At 47.1% G+C, this 23745-nt stretch overlaps 1 protein-coding gene across 4 annotated transcripts in view; it reads right to left on the bottom strand.

Annotated features, from left to right (window-relative positions):
- dop1a (DOP1 leucine zipper like protein A) overlaps nt 1–23745 on the bottom strand; it is a 366113-nt gene that overhangs the window by 108275 nt on the left and 234093 nt on the right. For all 4 annotated transcript variants that reach the window (XM_078556811.1, XM_078556812.1, XM_078556813.1 and 1 more), the window contains one exon: nt 12552–12663. In XM_078556811.1, the coding sequence (XP_078412937.1) occupies nt 12552–12663 (112 nt within the window). The remainder of the gene's footprint in view (nt 1–12551; nt 12664–23745) is intronic.

Here is a 23745-nt window from a genome sequence, read left to right as displayed (position 1 = left end):
ATTTAAAAGGCGTGCATCTGGCAAGCTGAACTTCAAGGGGAACTCTGAGGTGAGTGCAAACTAACATTGTGCAGCGTTCGTGGGGGTCGTCTGTTCAACTTCAAGGAAGAGGCGACGCACATTCAGGCAAGGGCACAGGTAAGTTGCTTTTGCCCGGTTGGTTGAGAATGCAGTTCCAGGGCAGGGGCTGCACTACGGTTGGGGCATGTTGGGGGAAGGGCAAGGCAACACGGACTGATGGTAGTGCACATGCTAAGGGGAATGGGGTGGGAAGCAACCATGCATTAGGGAAACTTTGCATAAAATGACCATTCTTCTGCAGCTGAGACAGTTCAGGCGCAGCTACATTTTGCCCAGCATCAGGAAAGCTGGAAGCAAGCGCGCTGGGATTTACCCAGATCTCAGGTTTTCCACAGGTGCTGGGTGCCATCGACTGTACTCACGTGGCACTCAGATCTCCGTGGCAACAGGCGGTCAACTACAACAACCACAAGGGTTTCCACTCACTGAATGTTCAACTGGAGTGCCAACACAAATGCATTCTACAGGTCTGTGCACAGTTCCCAGGAAGAGTCCACGACTCCTACATTCTTAGTAGGTCCCAGGTCCCTGGATCCCTGACATCTTCCAGGGTCTGAAGTGGCTGCAGGATTGGCTCCTTGGGGACAAGGGCTACCTGCAGAGGATGTGGCGAATGATACACATGCGGCGGCCTCAGACTGCGGCAGCTCGAAGGTACAATAAGGCTTATGCTGCAGCTCGCACCTTGGTGGCGGAAAGCATCTGAATGTTGAAAATGAGGCTCTGGTGCCTGGACCGGTCTGGTGGAGCCCTGCAATACAGTCCACAGAGGGTGTCATGTATTGTTGTCGCCTGGTGCGCCCTTCACAACCTGGCGCTGCAACGAGGTGATGAGCTGGCTGAGGAGGAGATGGAGGAGCTGCACGCCTCCTCCGATGAGGAGGATGCCGAAGGGGATGAGGGTGAGGGGATCCTCAAAGGCGAGGATGACAGTGATAATATTCACTATTGTAAATGAACTCCCAAGAATATCTCTCTGCTGATGGCTCCTTGTTCTAATGAACAGTAGTTGTGTCACACAGATGTGAATCATTGGTTCCTGCACAAGATAAAGGCAGGTGTCTCAGTGCAGGGCCTCTTACCTGTGCATCGTGCAACCTTCCCAGCACACTGATGGTGCACCTGCACAGTCACTGGACACATCAGTCATGCCTGTAACTCGATGGGGTTTTCATTGCTGCCAGAATGTCCTGGGCTGGCAGCACGGATACCATCATTTTCTGTGTGCTCTCAGCACCTTTAACACCCTGAGGCTACTCTAGAGCTAGGTCCCACCGAGGTGTGTGTCCCTGCACTGATGGAGGGTGTGGGTGAGCGCTGTGGCTGGTCTTCAATGAGGGTGTCATCAGATTCGTCTTCTGAGGTTTCTTCGGGGCTTGACTCGAGGACCTGGGTCGTGGACCCCCTCTGCTGCTTCCCAGATGTGCCTGCGAAAGCAAGAACGCATAATTAGTGCATGGCAGGGGACTACGGAACAGGCGAACTGACTCACATCAGGTTGTCTGATGGATGTTGCACTACTGGATCATCACTTGGTTGAGCACTGCTGACCTCACTGTCAGCACAGGAAAGGTCCAGATTGTTGCTGGCCGGCTTGATGGCTCTGTTTTCAAAGTCTGTGAGGACCCTGATTTGAGGCATTCCTCCACCAGTCTGTGACCTCTCGCTTTTGTTGTGTGCCAGCTTGTCTGGCATGAATACAGTAGAGTGTGTCTAAGCAGGACGCCTGCCTAGCCAGACAACAAGGATAAAAGCAAAATACTGCGGATGCTGGAAATCTGAAATAAAAACAGAAAATGTTGGAAAAACTCAGCAGGTCTGACAGCATCTGTGGAGAGAGAAACAGAGTTAATGTTTCGACCCTTCTTCAGAACATTTTCTGTTTTTATTTCAGATAACAATGATGCCTGGCCTGTGTGTGGGTGGTGAGCGGTGCCATGAACGGAATGAGGACACGATCTGCAGGGCAAATGGAGGTGTGTGCGAGAAGAGTGAATGGTGATGTCCCTTCAACTGGCAGTGAATGAGATCCCTGTGGATGTGTGATGGGTTTATGAGTAAATGAGTTGAGAGTGATGAGAACAATGATTTACCCTGGCGGAACGGAGATCATTCATCCTCTTTCGGCACCGAGTGGCTGTCCTCTTTTGCAGGGCATTGGTGCCGACCACCACCTCCCATGCTGGATTGGTGACTTTGCTTGCTGAGCGGGGCTAGAGGACATTGCAGCAGGCCTCCACTGCATGCAGTCGGTGGTCAAGGGAGGCATGGCTAACATTGGGGGCAGCATGTTTCCTCCCTTTGGCAGCCATCAGTTCCCAGCAGTTTCCTATCCCTTGAAGAGAGCGAGCTCTGTGCAGGAGCGACCTTTAAATATGTCACCCAGTTAACTGAAGGCCTGAGATGATGGCAGGGCAGGTGAATCAGAGGCTATCCCACCAGCGACTGGCATGTTTCCTGGGAATTAATTATTAGTGAGGCGGGACACGCTGGGATTTGGACAATATGGTGTGAAAAGGCGCCACAGCAGCCAGCATGTTCCATCCTTTCTCCTTCCCAGTACCCACACTTAGTGCAAATCTGGGACGAATCCGCCCTGTGGCTCCGAATTCTAGATTCCCTCACAAGCAGAAACATCCTCTCAGCATCTACCCTGTCAATCCAACCTCAGAATCTTATGTGTTTCAATAAGATCATCTCCCATTTGCCTAAAGTCCAATAAATATAGGCCCAGCCTGCTCAACCTATCCTAAAAATAACCCCTTCAGCCCAGAAATCAACCAAATGAACCTTCTCTGAACTGCTCCCAATGCAAATATATGCTTTGTTAAATAAGGAGATCAAAACTGTATGCAATACTCCAGATGTGGTCTCACGAATACCCTGTACAGTTGTAACAAGATTTCCCGACATTTATACTCCACTCCTTGCAATAAAGGCCAACATTCCATTTGCCTTCCTAGTAACTTGTTGTACCTGTATGATAACATCTTGTGATTCATGTACGAGGGCACCTAGATCCCTATGTACCACAGCAGTCTGCAGTCCCCCTCCTTTTAAATAATATTCTACTTTCCTATTCATTCTGTTCATCATAACTTATCTTGCTTTTGTACTCTATAGCTCCATTTAGAAAGCTCACAATCCAACATGCCTTATTAACCACTTTTTCAAATGCATTACAATCTTCGGCAATTTGTGCACATATACCCTGGGTGTCTCTGTTCCTGCATCCCCTTTAGAATGTACCATTTATTTTATATTGTGCTCGTTGTTCTTCCCACCAAAATTTCCGAAATGTGTTCCGGAGAACTTCTGTGACCAGTATGTTCACAGTCAAATCAGAAAGGGACATTGCTGGGGGATGAGGTGGGCCAAGTGGACCAAGTGTCTGTGGGGAAACAATTGCATGATACTAAATTGGGGAAGTGAACCTGCAGAGGACTGCGCCAATGTAGAGGAAAATATAAACAGACTTGTGTGGAAGGATAAATGGCAAATTCAATTCATAAAACATGCATAGGCTGGTGGAACGGGTGGACTTGTGAAAGATGAAATTTGATGGAGAGAAGTGTGAAGTGATAGATTTTAGAGTAATAGTCAAGATTATGGCCGATTTGGATAAGGAAGACAAAGAAAAACTTCCCACTGGCTGAAAGTACAAAGGCTAGGGGGCACAGATTTAAGATTTTGGGCCAAGAGGTGCAGGAGGCAAGTGAGGAAGAACTTTGTTTTTACACAGGAAGTGGTAATGGCCTTGAACTTGCCGCCCATGAGGATCCTGGAAGGAGAGATGATCAATGTACCTACACCACAGGGACTGCAGTGGTTCAAGAAGGCGGCTCACCCACCACCTTCTCAAGGGCAATTAAGGATGGGCAATAAATGCTGACCTAGCCAGCGAAGTCCACATCCCGCAAAATTAATTTTAAAATAATCATTAATGGCACAGGGGGAGGCCATTTGGTCCAGTAAGTCTATGCTGGCTCACCACAGAGCAGGCCAGTTTATACCGTTTATAAAAGCAAAAAACTGCGGATGCTGGAAATCCAAAACAAAAACAAAAATTAAAAACCAAAAATACCTGGAAAAACTCAGCAGGTCTGGCAGCATCTGCGGATAGGAGCACAGTTAACGTTTCGAGTCCGAATGACCCTTCAACAGTCATTCGGACTCGAAACGTTAACTGTGCTCCTATCCGCAGATGCTGCCAGACCAGCTGAGTTTATACTGTTTCCCTGCTATCCCTGTAGTCCTGCACGTTTATTTCTGCAAGTATCCATCCAATTTCCTTTTGAAATCATTGATTATCTCTCCTTCCATCATCCTCAAGGCAGCGAATTCTAAGTCATTACCACTTGCTGTGTAAAAAAAATAGTTCCCCCTGCACCTCTTGCCCAAAATCTTAAATCCGTGACCCCTAGCCCTTGTACCATCAGCCAGTGGGAAGATTTTCTTTGTCAACCTTATCCAAATCCATCATAATCTTGTACACTTCTAACAATTCATCAAATCTCTCCTCAATCTCCTTTGCTCCAAGATTCTCCAACCTGATCTCGTAGCTATAATCCCCCATCTCTGGAACCATTCTGGCAAATCTTCTCTGCACCCTCTCAAGGACCTTCACATCCTACCTAAAATGTGGTGACAGGAACTGGACGCAGGACTCCAGTTGTGGCCTGACCAGAGCTTTATAAAGATTCAGCGTAAATCCCCTACTTTTGTACTCAACATCTCTACTTATGAACCTTAAGATCTCATATGCTTTGTTAACCACTCTGTCTCCTGACACCTTCAAAGACCAACGCACATGCACCCCATGTCCTCTCTCCCTGCATACTCTTTAGAACTGTGCCACTATGTCACTTCCTATCCTTTCTATCAAAATGCATCACTTCATGCTTCTCTGTATTACATTTCATCTGCCAGTTATCTACCCATACTGCTAGCCTATCTATATCCTATTACCGTCCATTGGTATCAGCCTCACTGTTTGCCACTCCTCCAAGTTTGGTATCATTGGCAAATTTTGAAATCTCACTCTTCTTGTTTTCTGTCTTAAAGCCAATTTTTTAATCCAAGCTGACACTGACTCACCTACTCCATGAGCCATAATTCTGTTAACCAGCCTTTTATGTGGTGCTTTATCAAACGCTTTCTTAAAATTCATATAGACAACATCCATTAAATTTCCTTCAATTTTCTCTGTTACTCTGTTACAAAAAATTCAATTTGATTAGTCAAGCAAATCCACATTGGCTCTCTCTAATTAACTCAAACCTCTCCAACTACCTGTTGATTTTTTACCTGATTATTGTTTTTAAAGTCTTACCCACCACTTATGTTAAACTAACTGCTCTGTGGTAATTAGGTCACCCTTTCTTGAATAAGGGTGTCACGTTTTCCATTCTCCAATCCTCGGGCACTTGCCCCGTATCTAGAAAGATTATAGCAAGCCTTTCCACTATCTCAACTCCCTCTTCATTTAGCAACCTGGGATGCAAGTCATCTGGACCAGGTGATTTATCCACTTTAACCATAGCCAGATTTTTCAGTGCCTCCTACCTTTCAATTTTCACCCTAGGCAGCTGCTTCCCTTGAAACAAGGATGACATCTACTCTGGGTCATGAGCTTCTGCCATGTGTCTTCATGTGACTGGACAGGTCGATTCTCCATCTGCATATCGTCCCACGAGGTAATGGGATCCAGAGTACAGGGTCTTCTTCCTTTTCTTTCCTTCTCTGCCACCACTCTGCCTCATCATTAAGATGTTGTGACTCAAAACATGATGCAGCTTGATGGAAAAGCTGTTGCCATTCCGAACGACAGGTAGCAAGCTCCTCCCAGTTAATGCTGCTGCGCTTCAAGGATAGCTTCAGGGTCTTTGAAGCATTTTCTTTGTCCTCCCTGGAATGTTGGCCATTTGACAGCTGAGAAAACATGGACTGGCAGAGGAGACGATCCGGACACAGCGTCCAGTCCACCAAAGTTGATTTTAGAACTTTTGCTTGAATGCTTGTAGAACTGGCTTCAAGTACACTAGCATTTGTTTGACAGTCCTCCCACTGCATCCAGAGGTTGCAGCAGAGATATTGCTGATGGAATTTCTCTAGCACGCTCACTTTTTGCTGATAATCCAGGTCTCACCGCAGTACAGGAGTATGGTGATGACAACTGCTCTGTAAACTAGGTTCCCATCCTTCAACCACCCCGTTACCTGCGTTTCTACCGATATTTTGTCAGCTTCCTCTCAGTAAACACTGATACAAAGTGCTTACTGAACATTCTAGCTGTGCCATGCACTTCTAAGCACATTTCACTCTCTTTGTCCCCAATGGACCCACTCTACCTCTTACTACTACTTACATGCTAGCAAAAGAATTTAGGGTCCCCTTTTACGTTAACTGCCATCCTATTCTCACATTCCCTGCCAGTCTTATTCTCCTTTTCACTTCCCCTCTCAACTTATTGTATTTGACCTGATTCTTGCTTGAAGAAGTTATCTGACATGCATCAGACACACACTTATTTTGTTTCATCATATTCTCTATCTCACGTTTACTGTGCATGAGAACTCTCATTCCAAGTCTTCACGTATGCTTTGGCCTTTCAGAGAATCACAAGCTGACGCCTGGTCAGCCTCCAAATATCCATGTGTAAGAGCAAGAGGGAAAGCAGCCCACAGCCGTTAAGAGAGACTGTTACATGACCTTATACTCGCAGCCAGCAGCATTGCACAAACTTTAAAGGTGAGTGTGGAATCGGGATCAGTGCGTTGTGAGTCTGCAGGCCAAGTGGGATGGCAGCTCATGTTCAAACTCTCCAGAGGGCAAACTTGTAGATTTCTGCTTCAGGGGATGGAGATGAGGACCTTGTTGGGCAATCTACAGAAAAGCACTGTTGACAATGCACATCAAGATGCTTGGTGCACTGCCAGGCCTGCCAGACAACCTCCACTCATTGGCAAGGGATATGGAGAAATCTAGTTCCAAACTGTTCAAGGCCATCCTCCAAGGCCATCTGCAGACTCCCCCAGTGAAAGGCAACAGGCTTACACCAGCCATGGTGCAGCCGCTTGGGTAGCGCAGCGTAGGAACACTAGGTCAGGCAAGGGCACCCACAAGACAGGCACTAAGAGGATGCACAAGTGTGATTAGTTCTATGTTTTTATATAATTGATATGTTGCTGGATAAAGTTGTTCAGTAAAGGTTTTTGCTACTTGTCTTTGCTGATTGATGTTGGCCAAAGGTCTTTTTGATGCAGGAGGAGGGTGTTAATATGGATGTATGGTTGGGAAAACCTGAATCCATGCTGGTGTCAGGGATTTCCTTTTACCTGAAGTGATACTTTTCGCTGCGTAGGTTGCATGTGGTGGATGTGGTCTACCCCGTCTCCTCCACTTCCTCCTTCTGAGTTGGTCTGCGGATCAGAGGAGATAATGTTTGGGCCCTCAGAATGGTTAGGTTTTGCAGGATGCAGCACACCACCACAAACATTTGAATCTTCTCTGGCATGGACAGCACTGATCCCCCTGATCAAACTAGGCAACAAAACCATTGCTTGAGGAGGCCGATGACTTGGTTCATAGTGTTGTGTGTCTCTCTGTGGCTCTCATTGAAGGTCCTCTGACTTTGTGAGGTGGGATGGTAGAAGGGGTCACCAGCCATGTGTAGAGAGAGGAGCTCTAGTTGCCAAACAGCCGAGCACAGGAAACCGTCGGTAGTGCAGACTGGTGCAGGATAAACACATTTTGAGTGTTGCCAGAATGGCATCCTCCAAGCTGAACTTTTTGGCGTGGTTGCACAGCAAATGCACATTCAGGGAATGGTAAACCTTGCTATTCCTATATCACTCCCCATTAATGTGAGGCCCTTATAGAGCCATGTGCATGCTGTAAGTGGTGCCCTGTAACATCACTAATCTGGCAAATCCACACAACCTTTCATCCTGCTTTTCCCTCCTCGGGGAGAAGAGGATGAAGTCCCATCTTCTGTGACCTCCCCAATGTATCTATGAATGGCCACATATTACTTATGAAACCTGCAACTTCCTGGAGGGATCCCCTGGCATAGAATGTTGGAGGCAATTCATGACCTTCGTGATCAGTGGGAGGGCTGTCTTCATTCTGTTTTGAGGTGCCAGCCAGTGTGAAGGAGTTGGTACAACTCTGTGAAGACCTTCGTAGTGAAGCCTAGCCTCCTCAGGCACTGTTCCTGCTTCATGGCTAAGTAAGAGTGGTGCTCCTGGCATACCCTTTGTGGGTACAGCCTTTTATGGAGAGCCTTCATTCTCCTCCCTCCTCCTCTCCATCTTCTGCTCATGTTACTAAACAAATGGTACTGCAACCTGTTTAAGGCACTGATCTTTTCTCCTTGGTGAGTGCAGCAAATATCTCAAAATAGCTCCAACAACTCACCACAGTGCTTCCACATACTTTGTCTTAGCAAAAGTAAGTTAAAATCACCTCACCCACAACTTATTTAGTGGCCCTTTAAACAGTCCATCTTGCTTCATAAAGTTTGTTGTTTCAGGAGTGATTAACAAAGACACTGCTTGCAAATATAATGACCATGTCTGGTATCCTGCCTTGATCCATCTAGCTGACGTCCGTCATGATAGTGTCCATTCAAGATCTTTGGGCGCACCCAGGAGTACACCTATGTATGCCAGTCTAATTTCATAATACCACACAGGCCAAACAGGAAGCTACCAACAGTATATCATGCACATGGAAATCTTCAGTAGGTCTCCATAGCAAGAAGTGGAATTACGCCACTCAGTTTTGTGTCTGACCTTTCTCTCTAACAGGTCCACACCAGCAGCTAGCACTTCCAGCAGGTAGTGATCAGTTTTTTCATGCAGAGCTCCTGGGAACCTTGCAGCAACACACATTGGGCAACTGGTTAGACTGGTGCCCAGTCAAAATGAGTTCAATGCTCAGGGGGATTACTACTGTAGGAACATCTGCCAGTGACCAGGATTGAACTCCGAGCAAACTGGACCACACAAATTGAAACTTTGGGGTAATTATTCCAAATTCAATAGAAAAATTCGAGTGTTCACAAAATCAGGAAAACATATTGTCAAGTTTTGATACGTGCCTCATGCTAGCGAGACTCTCCAGTGGTTAGGGAAAGTAGGAAAACAACCTAGTTAAATGATACACTTATCTTTTTTTCCCCTTTGGTGTTCTTTATATTATGATCTTTGCAGTCATCTCAAATCGATTTTCAGGGCACCGCAGCACTAAAAATGACCCAGGATTATGTGAAAGAGCTGGTTGAAGGAAACTCTTTTTCCCTTTGAGGAATAGTGGGGAAGTGATGGAAGGATTAGCAAGCCAATTATCAAACTGCTCGCATCAGTTCAAGAATGCTCCTTCTGTGGCCATCAAGTCCTGGAGTGGGACTTGAACCCAGAGCTTTCTAGCCCAGAGGCAGGAGCACTACCAACCATGCCACAAGACCTATAGATTAACAGAAGGATGCACAAAGCTGCTACCAAAGCAGTCAAAGTGAAGGAAGATGAAACACCAGGCTAGAGCTCCAAGATTCTCAGATGTCACACTAGTGTCGGGTGTAAACTCAAAGGTAGAGGCAATGTTTACATGCGATTCAGGAGGTCCTCGAGCCAGGCCCTTCAAAGGGAGTGGGAGTAGGTACCAAGTGACGTAAATACCTTAAGTCTGACTCCGAGGACCTAGAAAGTAGTGCCAGAGAAAGTTTAAGGATCTCACACATTTGGTCGGGTCAGTTAACGCACCTTCACATCACTTCTCATACCTTCCTATGACATTCTTTCACAATGCTCAATGCATCACACTCTCATCACTCACCCAGCAGCACTCAGGACTCTTCATACTTCACCACACCCACACACGCTTTTCACTGATGCTAATCTCACATTCAGCTATTACCTAATTACCTAAGCCAAATGCCACACAATCACTATCATTCTGCCCTGTCCCTTGCAGGACAAGGAGGAGAACCAAGAGAGGCTACGGTTGGAGCCGGGGGTTGTGGTAGTTGGCAGGGGTCACCACGACTCCATCCACTCAGCCTAGAGAAGGAGAATTATGGGACCGGCTGCAATGGAGCCCATGGCATCTTGCATCTGCCTAATGCCCCTTCTCCACTCCCTTCTGACCCTCATACTGAGACCTGGTATGAAGTGACAGCTGCTCTCCTCCTCCATCAACCCACCCTCCCCTTCTGCTTTATGCTTTCAGACACTGAAGCACACCCACGAGGAAGAGGGAGAGCAATCCCATACCAGTCACTTGGAAACACTGTCACAGATCTGACACTTGCAGGGACCAGCTCAGATACTAGCATAACATGTGCCTCTAAGAGGCTAGTATAGAGTCAAGATGTGCATATGGTGAGTCACTGCGTAGGTGTGGGCTGCAACTATATCAGGTGGAAAAGAATAGCTCACCAGAGAGTGAGGCAATTGTGATGGAGCTTCTGATGGCCAACATCTCAGCTTCCATTACAGCACAGGCAATGATCTCCCAGATGCTGCAGTGGAAGTTCAGTCAGAGGCCATGAGATATATGCTTGCTGCTTTGTAAGTTCAGACTGTTGCCATCATAGCTGCAGATCTCACAACTCAAAGGAGCATGCAAGTTCTCACACCAGTCCAGCAAACTGTCCTCTATAGCTCATTAGGATTTCTGAGGTTCTGCACCATGGGAGTGGCAGTGACACTATGGTATACAGATCTGCTGTCGTCTCTTAGGATGACAGCATTTCTGCTCCCACCACTGTCTCCCACTCCCATCACTGTCATTGCTGTTGCCTCTCAGCCAGCCAGACAGCTGCCATCTATGCCAAGGTGGTGCAGTCTGAAGCTGTGCCCTCAAGGCCTATGAGCTGCAAGGGCATCCTGCAAAAATTCAGTAGCATTGCACTAGTGGTCATGCTGTAGCAGCTGAGGCAGCACTGCATAAGAGCACTAAAACAAGCAAAGGCACCTACAAGACAAGCATGAAGGGAATGCTCAAGGGTATGTAGTTCATTTCTTTCTTTTTAAGTGGATGCATTGCTGGATAAAGATGCAATGGAAACTTTTTTGTTGTTGGCTTTTATTATTGGAATGTGGCCGAGGGGATGCTGTGTGGGGTGGTTCAGATGGATTAACAGTGGGCAATGGTGGGTCTATGTTAGTGTGGGGAAGTTATATCACTGAAATCAAAACCTGATAATCCTCTCTCTCACAGCTTTTCTGTTTAAAAGGGGCTCAGGATAACTGTTCCTTCCGTCCTCCCATGTTCGCTTTCAGATTTCTTGAGATAAAGGCTGCTCATAATGGCAAGGTTGTGGTAGATGCAGCAGAACACGACAAACTTCGAGATCCACTCTGGTGTAGTTTCCAGTGCTCCCTAAGTGATTAAGATAGCACAACCATTGCTTTAGCAGGTCGATTGCCTGTTTGACAATGTTCCAAGTGGCTCAATGGCTCTTGTTGTAAGCCTGCTCTGCTTGTGCTTATGTAGAGGGATGGTGAAAAGAGGTGGGGGTGGGAGGAAATCAACCACATGGAGAGTGTGTAATCCTTGTCCCTGATCAGCCAGCATCTGGTTTCTCTAGGAGGGGCAAAGACATGCAGTTACAGTCTTGCCAGAGTCAGACACCAACTGCTCATTTATAGAATGAAAGCCCTATATTTCTCCCCATTTTCAAGGAACCTGCAGAGCCATGTGCGTTCAATCACTGGTGCTCTGCACCATCAGAAATCTCACTATTGTAGCCTTTTTATCCTGCTTGTCATTCCTTAGCGAAAAGACGATGAACTGCCCTCTTCTGGAGTAGATGACCTCCCAGATGCTGCAACGGAAAACATATGTGAAATATTGCTGCACTCCCCGCTCCCACCTGGAAGTACCCAGAGGTGTAAAAATTGACTTCTATGGCCATTGGTAGGGCTGCCCTCTGTGCTGTGAGGCTCAAGATGGTGTGTTGCATAGACTGTGCCAGAAGTGGTTGAAGCGCCCCAGGACGACGACTGACTTCTGTGGTGTCGCTTTCCAAATTTCGTGCCCTGACTCTGATACAATTAAGGAAAAGAACAACAAGGTTAAAGAACCCTACTGCTCGAGTTAAGACTCCCTCTTCAATGGAATATTTCTCTAATGAACATACAAAGATGAAAAAAATGTGCTCCCAAACAGGACAGAAATGCGTTACGCTGAATTCCTTGTAAATGATCACCTACACAAGATTGGGTGGCAGAAAGAGTATTTTAGTTTTAGCATTTTTAGTTAGATACTAAAATAATGCTATGGTACTCAAACTTTGTATGGATGCAAGTAAAGATTGAGAGAAAGAAAAACGTTGAGGATTCTCATTCAGTTTCCTGCAATTCTAACATTGCCATTTTCTTTCCCATTCTCTTTCTCTTTTTGTGCAACTAACGTTTCTCTTTATGGGTGCTTACAAAACACCAGTAATTGAATTTGTAACTCACCTGGTGGTATTGTATGGAAGGATCTAACAGACAGTAGTGAATAATTGTGGTCATTCCTTCAAGGAGAGTGAGAATCATATCTGGGGCAATGCTCACTGCCATCCAAGTGGGCCTTCAGAAAACCAGAAAAAATAGATTAAAAGTTTATTGTGGGCTACCACTTTGAAAACACCTAAAAAAAACTGCTACAAACATACTAAATTACAAGCTTCCATCAGTATCAGGTAACACTGAGGTTTGTATGACAATGCACTCATTGACTTGATGGCTGCTTATATTCAATCCCCAGACCAATTGATACATGTCAAAACTAGTTTGTTTATATATAAATAAGTGTCAATTTGGAATTCTGGTGGTAGATCTTAATTTCAATCAGTTAATTTTATATTTAAGTAATTAAGATATAATTGTTATCTGTCTTTGCCTAACCAAGAGAACTAAACATAAAAAGAGTAAGTGAGGTTTTATAACAGTAGTTGAAGTTTTGAATTATTGATTGATACAGCTTACACTCATGACTTTAAACTTCCACTGCTCCAGCCACCCCATCTACCCCTGATCTACATCCTGTGTCGAAATCAAGATCCATCACCAGGTAAGTGTTTTTTTCATGGGCCACATATGTAAAAGTTGCAAAATTTAGCAGTTTGCTTCCCACTTGCCCTAGACTTTGTAGAACATACTTTGTGCAATAATAAATCTGGTGAAAAACATACATCTCTACTATTGTAAACTTATATTTTAGCAGGACCTCCTCAACTCGTTTAGTCTTCAATGGGTTCCACAATCCAAAGACTTTTAAAACCTCAAGCAAGGGATCATGTGGCCATAGCCTTTCAACTTACTGTCTTCTTCTCTAACTTTTCAAGCTTGATGGTATCCTGCACTTATGCTGCTCCTCTATTCAATATGACTATTCTGATCTTCTGCTTCATCTCCACTTTCCAGCCCAGTCCCCATATTATTTGCTTCAATGAGACACCAAATTAAAACTCAGCCTTAAATACATTAAACGATGGCGCGTTCATAACCCTCTGGGGTAGACAATTTTAAAGATTCACCACCCTCTGAGTGAAGAAATTTCTCCTCATTTTAGTCCTAAATGATTGACCCCTTTTCCTGAGGCCATGTTGCTCACTCACTTAGCCTGTCAAATCCCCTTTCAGCCTCTTTGTGTCCTCTTCACAGCTTATATTTCCACCTAGCTTTGTACTGGCAGCAAACATGGATAGAACACCCTTGGTCTTCTTATCTAATTAATTAATTTAGATTGCAAACAACGGAGGCCCAGCACTGTCCTTGTGCTGTTACACTAGTTACAGTTGCCAACTTGAAAATGTCCCCTTTATCCCTATTCTCTGCTTTCAGCCGGTTATTCAATCCATCAGGTCTCTGTTATCGCCACAACATCATATTTCCAGGTGGCTATTTGTACCTGCAGCTGACTGTCCTTATTTATCACACTTCGTGAGTTCACATACATGCAGAGTAAACCTTATTGCATTCCGACTCATGTTGACCCTACCTAATACCTTACTATTTCCTGCTCTAGCACTATCTGCCTCTCCCAGTTCTTTGTGCACCTTGTATACCTCTCTAATGTTATCCTGGTTCTCATCCCCCTGCCAAGTATCCAGAAGCATTTTTTGCATTGTCAGTACACAATGCTGTAATATTTGTGCAGGTGCAGCCTCTTTGCTCACAGAATAGCTTCATCAGCGTTAAGCACTGTTGGTGTCTGCACAAATGTTGCAGTCTCATTGGTTTTGGTGTTAGAAAGTGCTTCAGCATTTGGTAGAATTCAATTGCATTTGGGGAGAAACACTACTCATAGTTGAAACAAGGCCAAAGCCTGTCCCTGACAGAAAGCCAGTGAGTGATATTTCTAAAACTCTCCTTCCTAATAATAAACTCTAAATGATCCAATACTCAAACCACCACACACACATCAGATCATCCACGTTGCTGAAGCTGCTCCCCCATCTGGAACCCACCGACTTTTTTCATATCAAATAAGACTTTCCACCTCAGCAGCTTGTGACCTTTGACACACTCCTTGATTGGATCTAATTAAAAAAGTCTTTGGCTCACCTCGAACCTTCCACTAGTCTCCACTATATCTTTTTCTGTCTTTTAATTGCATCAATAATCATCATTATGTCAATTTTCTTCTCCTTCTGAATACCAGGTGCATCTTCACACATTTCCTTCTACTTGCTTCGTTCCTGTTCTGAAAGCAAGCTTCAGATCCCCATCTCCCACTTTAACTAATTCTTTCCTAGGACTTCATTACTTTGGAGCTTCACACATGTATACTTATTTCATCTGCTCTCAGGTGACCTGACTGTCGCCATTATCTGGAATGTGCATCTCTGTTCATCAGACATGCAGGTGGAAAGCTGCAAGACTGGTACCTCAGACCCTGTCTGATTTCATTGATTGTGTATATCAGTTGTATATCTTATTGCCAGGATGAATGTTCAACATTCCTTGAAACTTGACAGGCACTTGATACTTAATACTTGATCATGCACAACTTAAAATTATCAGAAAGTAAAGCATGATTTTTTTAAATTTTAAAAAATGTTCAGGATTAAGATAATCAGATTTTAAGTTACAACTCAGAAGGAACATGAGAGAAGCTGATTTGTTGCTGACATACAGCAGATTGTAGATGGAGAAGGTGAATGTAGTATGATTATAGCCAGGGGACTAGAGCAGGGGAAGGGAAAAGACAGATATTGAGCAGAATTTTCCCAGAATTGCACTAAGTGCAGTAGTAGGCGGGTAAAATGGAATCCTACTTGCCAATGAAAATGGCGGGTTTTTATGCCATATCGTCCCGAGTCCGCCTGATTATTTATTTACTCCTGCGAAACACGCCGTTTCCGTGGCGAGTGGGCTCTCATTCGCCCGCCCGCCATCACCCCACAGTTGCATCACTCCAGCCACCATCTTTAAAAAGCAGCCGCCAGCAAAGTGCTCATAGCCACCAGCTCACCACCGTTGCCTGGGAGACATGGCAGCCGCCCCCCGCCCCCCCCTCCCCCCACCCCAATATCGATGGGTCCCTCTAGTGACTGCTGGATACCGTAGAGGCCCGCCAGGATGTGCTCTACACCTCCACTCTGGCCACAGGATGGGCAGCAAAGTCACCAACCCGGCTTGGGAGGCAGTGGTCAGCGCAAATGCCCTGCAGAGGAGGATAGCCACCCAGAGCCGCAAAAGGATGAATGATCTCCTCCATTCAGCCAGGGTAAGTCACTCTTTTCATCACTCCCAATTCACACACACTCAAACCCATCACACATCCACAGGGCCCTTACTCACTGCCAGTGCAAGGGTCATCACCATTCACTCATTCACACACACCGTCATTGTCCTCATCCCGTCCATGGGACCACTGATCACCCACACAGGCCAGGCATACGTATCTGGCCCGGCAGGCATCCTGATACACTCTCCCCATCTCTACCCATACAAGACAAACTGGCACACAATGGGAGGGAAAGGTCGCAGCCAGGTGGAGGGATGCCGGAGATCAAAGTTCTGACAGAATTCGAAAACAAGAGCGATCCAGCTGGCCGGTGATAACCGGGACTGGTCCTGTGTTGACGGTGAGGTCGGCGCTGCTCTACCAAGTGAGGATCCAGCAGTGCAACATCCATTAGATAACCATGCCATGGGTGATGTGTCCTCTTTCACAGGCCACCGCCATGCACTAATTAACTTCCCTTGCTTTCGCAGGCACATCTGCACATGGACAGAGTCCATGACCCAGGGCCTCCAATCAAGCCCCGAAGAAACCTCTGAAGAGAAATCTGGAAGCACCCTCCCTGAAGTCCCATCAGAATGCTCACCGACAGCCTCCACCAGCGCAGAGGCACGCACCTCAGTGGGACCTAGCTTTAGAGTAGCCTTGGGATCACAATCTGGTGAGCACATCGCACTTCCTGATCCACACGGGCAGAGGCAGGGGTTTCCCAGGTCCCCGGCACTCAGAGGACTGCTGGAGGCCAGAACGTCGCAGAGTCCAAGTCAGATGATGAGCCTCTCGACTCGGTCATGTCACAGTTGCTGGAGCTGCAAAGGCAAGCCAGGGAACATCAAGAAGGGATGTCCGCTGCACTCTTCAGAATGCAAGGCACTATGAAGGAATCTGTCTGTCTTCAGGCTGAGGTGATAGTGCAGGCATTGCAACACACCAAGGTCAACACTGGCAGGATGGTGGCTGCCATGGGGACCTTGGTCCAGGACGTCACTCCTGCACTGCTGCGTGGGCTTAACTCCATCGCTGATGCCATAGTTGGCCTCCAACTGTGTGTATGCGAGAGGGGTGCTGGGCAGCTCAATCTCACTCCAGCTGCCCCTTCCACTCACTGAGTCAGCCAGGGGCCCTCGTGCACCCATAGGGACGAGGATCAGCAGGTGCACACTCTGGGACCATCCACCAGGTGACTCTGGGAGTGACCGGCCCATCCGAATCCCTTCTTCCTGTGACTTCCGCAGCTCCAGCTTCACAAGACGAGGAGGGTGCCACTGCCACACAGCAGGACCCCGAAAGCAGACCGGGGCCCACCAAGTCTCGGCCCGCCAGAGGAAGCCTGCTAAAGTCATCACAGACAGGGCATCACAGTCGGCAGCCTGCCTCCACCTCTGCTGTGGATGTCCAGGGAGCACCAAGACATAGCGGCAGGGTTAGGGAAGTTAGGTAACAGTAGTTGCACAGCCTGGCCACGGGTGTTGATCACTTGTAGATACTGTTCACTATCGTCAATGAACTCCTAAGAATGTCTCCCTGCCTGTGGCTCCTTGTTCTGATGAGCAGTGTTCTTGTCACTCAGACATGAAACCTTTCTGCACAAGTTAAAAGGCAGGTGTCTCAGCCCAGGGCCTCTTCCCTGTGCTCGTGCAGCCTTCAGACCACAATGATGGTCCAGCCTCACACTCCCTGAAAACATTACTGATGCCTGCAGCTCGGCAGTACTGGTCATTGCTGCTGGAATATAGTGGGCCGGCGTCACAGAGTTCTCTCATTCTCTCTGTGTGCTCTCAGCACCTTTAAGGTGAGGCTGGCCCCCATCACGCCAGCATCTGCAACCAGTGATACTGTGCACTAGCTCTTGAAGGGCTGAGGTGCTGAAGGCGGACACAGCATCAGATGCGTCTAAAGTTTCATGGCTGCGTCTCTGAGATGGCCCTGATTATGGAGCGCAAGCAAGCTGCCCTCGGCCTGACAGGAGTCAGGCATTCTCAGAGGCTACGTGAAGATCTATGGAGTGTCCTCATTGCATGTTGTCATCATCCTCCTGTGATCGAGTGACTATTAGTGTCTTCACTGCATCTCCATAACAGGAGCATTCTCACAGAGGGCACTCGCGCTGCCATAAACCAGACTGGAAACAAATCTTAACAACTGCGATGTGAGGATCTATGGGGACACCTCACTGCATGTCGTCATCATCCTCCACAAATCTGGTGGCTATGAGGGTCTCCTGAGCATGCCTGCCTCGTCTAGCCAGTGCAAGAGCCTCATCCCCATCATCGTCACCACCAAGGACCCTCTCACCCTCATACCCGTCGGCGTTTTCCTCATCCAAGGGGACCTCCAGCTCCTCCTCAGCCAGCTCATCTCCCCGTTGCAGTTCCAAGTTGTAAAGGGTGCAACAGATGACAACGATGCGTGACACCCTCTTTGGACTGTATTGCAGGGCTCCACCAGACCAGTCCAGGCACCAAATCGCATCTTCACCATCCCGATGGTCTGATCCACCAAGGTACCAGCTGCTGCATGAGCCTCATTGTAGCATCACTCTGCTGCAGTCAGAGGCCGCCAGACTGGTGTCATCAGCCACGGCCTCTGCGGGTAGCCTTTGTCCCCAAGGAGCCAACCCTGTAGCCTCTGTGGACCCTGGAAGACTGCAGGGATCTGCGAGTGACTTAGGATGTAGGCGTAGTGCACACTCCCTGGAAACCGTGCACATACGTGCAAGATGCATTTCTGGTGGTCGCATACCAGCTGCATGTTCAGTGAGTGGAAGCCCTTGCAGTTTGATGACGTCCGAGTGTAGCGACAAAGACCTGAGAGTGTAGTCAATCGCAACCTGCAGCTGTGGGAATCCCGAGATCAGGGTGAATCCAATGGATTGCACCTTGCCTGGCCCTGTGTGACTGCCCCTTAACGCTTCCCAGAGAATGGTCACCCCTAGGATGGCCAGAGATGAGTGCGCTGCATGGCTGCCCTGTCAACCTGCGACATGGGGGACACTGGTCCAAACCGGATGCTGAGATTACAAGCGGCTGTGAGCGCCTCCAGCGATGACTGCTATGTGGCCAGTGTTGGCGAGGAGATTATACAATGTGTGCAGTCCAACTGCTCCGCGGTCCAATGAAGTAAAATAATCAGTTGCATAGTGTAATTATAATTTTTTAAAATTATAATGTAAATTTTTGCTGAATGCAGAACATGATTTATTCAATGAATGAGCAATGAAGATTGAAGGCAGGACGTGTATTTTTAATGGATCAAATTGTTTGAAAGATTAATGTATTTCTTTTTCTCTTGTCCTCCCCCACCACCCTTCGTTTGCTTAGAATATTACTATAAATGGTGGTTTAGGTTTAAGATTATTGTTAAACTCGATAGTCAATTGGTGAAAGATTAAACCAGAGCCAATATTTACTCAGTTTAGAGTTATTCAGAGTGAAACAGTGCCAGTATATACCTCCTAACTCAACCTTCATTCCAGTGTGTCTATTTATATTTGCTCGAGTAGCAACTTGATCAATACCCTCCACCTGCATATGGTTAACCACAATTTATATACAAGGAACAGCTATAAGGAAGTTATTTTTCTTCAATCCCCAGAAATCACATATTTTGAAATATGAATAATACTGATTTAAGCTTCATGAAGGAAAAATTATCTGCCAGATAGTATTCAAATCATTAAAGTGACCCTATGCTTCTTCTGTGCACTATGGAATATAGCCTAATTTGATGGATTCTGAAGAAATAATTTTTGAGCATGTACATTAAAATGCTGTCATAACAATGTGGGAAGACAGCACCGCATATAATCTCAGCGTCTTAAATCTTACATAAAGCCCCAGAACTGCACATGGAATTAATTAATTTTCACATGAAGCTCAATGATCTAACCAACTATTTGACATTCATCACACCCGCAGGTCCTATGGAGATGAATGCCTGGAGCTAGTGTGTGGCAAATGCATAAAGAACTTAGAAGACCTCACAAGGTGGATGATCCATTTTTCAAGCAACCATTCAATACAGGAGCATGCCAAATTAGTACAGGCCTAAGACCTATTTTAGTACTGTTGCACTAGCTGTTAGGCCAAATATTTTATTGCATGCTGCATTTAAATCTACACAGTAAGGTTTGTTCAATGTTTGTGGATGTGTTTGTTAGAACCTGATGGAAAAATATCCAGAACTAGCCAAGGTGATGAAGAGATTGACCTTTGACCAGTTCCTAGATTTCTTCCCCTGAATATACTAGGGGTGATACTATTATCACTGTGGTTGTGTTACTGGACTAGTAATCCAAAAGTCTAGATTAATGATCCAGAGATGTGAATTCAAATCCCATCACAAAACTTAAATTCAGTTAATTAAATAAATTTTGAATAAAAAGCTAGTATCAGTAATGATGACCATGAAACTACTGAATTGTCATAAAAACCCACCTGGATCACAAAGGTCCATTAAGGAAGAAAATCTGTTGCTCATAACTGATCTGGCCAATATGTGATTCCAGACTCATAGCAAAGTGGTTGACTCTTAACAGCCCTTTGAAATGGCCTAGCAAGCCACTTTAAAATATGGCTCACCATTATCTCAAGGGCAATTGGAATTGGCAATTAATGCTGGCCTTGCTAACGTCATCCAGCTCCCGTAAATGAATAAAACAGTGATAGTGGATGATCCATTTAATAACCTTTTGCTCCACCTTGGTTCTTTGCATCACAGGAAATAGGTAACTGTTGAACTTCCATACTTGCACTTTGCAAGAGACTTAACACCTTAGAGCTCTGTAGATGTTTGCAGTGTTCCAGTGGCATCAAATAAAATGCTAGGTTGACCCAAATTAAAGTTGATAAAACTTTGGATTTAGAATGTCAAACCTAGCACAGCTAATTTACAGTAACATTTAGAATTTATTAATTTAGAGAGAAAACTAATGCCAACAAGGGTGCAGCTTTCCAAGCAAGAAACTTAGGCCAAAATTTTCCATTTGGCAGGCGGGTGGAGCAGGTGCTGATGCAGGCGGCTGCAGACCTGATTGCCGCCCGCGGTCGGGGCCGCGCTGCCATTTTACGCGGGCAGGCCAATTAAGGCCCGCCCACCGCATTTCCGACTCCCATGGAGAGCGGGAGTCTGAAGTTTGCGGCGGGTGTGTACAGACCGCCAGGTCCAATGCGGCAGTCTGTTCAAAAAAAGGCCTGGCAGCCTCCTTTAGGCTGTTTGCTATGGCCAGCTGTATGTCGTACCACAGGGGGTCTGCACAGCAGGCCAATGTTGAGGGAAGGCCAGAGGAGGAGGGCAGGCTGCAGGGTCTGGCCCAGGAGCAGGGCAGGCTGCAGGGTAGGCCAGCTTGGAGCCAATGTGCCCCTCGCTTTTCTGATGATTGCCTTGCTGCCCTTCTCGAGGAGGTGGAAACATGGCGGGAGGTGGTGTTTCCCCAGGATGGGAGGAGAAGACCCCGCCACATGACAAAGCGTGCATGGGAGGAGGTGGCGAGCTCCCGTGACGTGGTGCGGCGCACCTGGATTCAGTGCCATAAGCGCTTCAACTATTTGTTGCGCTCTGGAAGGGTGAGTACCATGTTAGTGTTGGGCATTTAACCCAGCAGGTAGCCTTAGCCTTTGAGGGCCTCCCCCCCAAGTCTTTCTGTCGTGACTGCATTTGACTCATGTTGGGCATTTGTCGCACACTGGGTGGTCAAGCAGAGAGTGACCATGCTTACATCAGCCTCAGTGGTTCATGAGAAGATGGGTTCTCCCTGCACCATGTGTTGATCTTAGTCGCATATGGCTAGTCTGGGGGCAACCTGCAGGAGATGCAGCTAGGCGCATACTCAGAACTCCAACACATGTCTTATTCACGGTGATGAGGTGGTGGAAGGGGAGCCTCAAGGTTCCATGGCCAAGAGCCATCTGGTGCCATCAGTGCCGCACCTAGTTGCGCCTCCTTGCTATGGGAGCTAAGACCTTGTGTTTCTGAAAGTGATGGACGCAAAATGTGTCCAAGGTGGCTGTTGGGTGCGGGCGGGCGGTGGGTGGGGTGGGGGGGGGGGGGGTGGGGGAGGAGATTGGGAGCAGTCGTACTATATTTTTGTGACCAATTAGCAGTAGCGTGGAGAGAAGGTACTGGAGACCTCAGATGGCCACTGTGTTTGGGGTGCGGTGTGCACGTGCAGAATACATGTACGATTAGCCCCAATGAATGGTCTTCGTTTTGCAGGAGAAAAATGCTCACAATGCTTCTGAGCGTTTGTGCATTGGAGGCGGCCAGGCCCAGTTGGTGATATTGAGCCATTTTGAGCAGGAGGCCCTGGTGCTTGAAACACGCCATGCGCCCAGGTGCACAGGTGTCGGTGAGGCTGGGGTGGAGCGGCCAGGTATTTGAGGTCCAAAGTCACATCCGCTCTGTCTTCCCACCATCCAAAGCACTGATGATTGTTGGAATTGTTAATGTAGCAGCACTGCTCATTCACAGACTGATAAAGTCAGAGGTGTGGGTCATAGACAAAGGTCCTTCAGCCCTTCGAAGTTGCGCGTGTCCAGCACCTTCCAAAGTCGCCTTATCCCATTTCTGACCACTATCCCCATGGCCTTCTATGCTGTGGCATCGCTACTGCACATCCAAATATTTATTACATGTTAGGAGGGTTTCTGCATCCACTACCCTTTCAGGTAGTGCATCCCACATTACTGTGTGCAAAAGTTCCTCATCACCTCACCTGTCAACCTCATGCCCCTTACCTTAAATAAATGCCACCACGTAGTCATCCCTCCGCCAAGGGGAAAAGTTGTTTTCTGTCCACCCGATCTATGTCCCTCATAATGTTATGAAGCTCAATAACGTCACCCCTCAATCTCCTGTGCTCCACGGCAAATATCCCCAGTCTATGCTATGTGTCCTCATAACTCCAACTCTCCAGCCTAGCATGCATCCTGGTCAGCGACCTCTGCCCTCTCTCCACTCCAATCACATCCCTCCCATGAAGCGCTGATCACAACTGCAAGCAGAAGTATAGCTGTGGCCTCGGCAGCATTTTCTGCGCTTGCAACATGACCTCCCTGTTCCTACATTCTATCCCTCGGCTAATAAAGGCAAGTATGGCATTTACCTTCTTAAATGCCTTATGTATGAGTCCCACTACCTTAACGGGCCTGTCGACATGCCCAGCAAGGTCCCTCTGATCCTCCTTATTTGCCATGGTCCTACCATTCCTCGTGTATTCCCGTACCTTGTTTGTCCTGCCCAAGTGCATCACCTCACTTATCCACATAACATTCCATTTGGCATTACTTAGGCCATCTGGCCAGCCCATCTGTATCCACCTGTAATGTTTGGGCTTCCTCCTGACTATTTGCCACCCCACCGATGTTCATCTCCTTAGGGTGAGCGCATAATGAGCTTGGGGGAAAGGGATGAAGCGTGTCACTGTGTGGACACTAACTGATCCACTGTCCTTGTTGTTATTTTCAGCATCATCAGAGGCTGGCAACCAGATGCCTCCTCTCACACCTGAGGGCCATGAACTGTCACCTGCGTCACACCATTTCTGCCAGGCAGGCACCAGCGCAGATATTAGCACATTGGCAGGAATTGCAACATCGGCTGGTGTCCCGGGGCACAGTGGAAAGGGCACTTCATAATCGCTGGAGGAGATTGCAGAGACAGAGAGTGCCGATGGCACCAGCAGCCGGAGGACTGCAGGGGACCAGGCACATGCTGAGTCGGGGCGTGATGATGTGCCTCTGGAGTCATCCGCGACGCAGCAGCTGCAGGAAATGCGGCCGGATGTGGGGGAGCATCTGGGAGTGTTGCATGAGACCATGCTTCGCTTGGTGTCCGTGGTGGAGTCATCCACGTGAAGCATGAGTGATGCCATTAGCCTCATGTCAGAGCATGATGCTTCCTCCATGGAGAGAGTGGCGAGTC

The sequence above is a fragment of the Cetorhinus maximus genome, chromosome 14 (assembly GCF_964194155.1).
Source record: "Cetorhinus maximus chromosome 14, sCetMax3.hap1.1, whole genome shotgun sequence".
In the NCBI taxonomy this organism is placed as follows: domain Eukaryota; kingdom Metazoa; phylum Chordata; class Chondrichthyes; order Lamniformes; family Cetorhinidae; genus Cetorhinus; species Cetorhinus maximus.
Note: the sequence above shows the minus strand (reverse complement) of the source record. Positions and strands in the feature narration are given on the sequence as shown.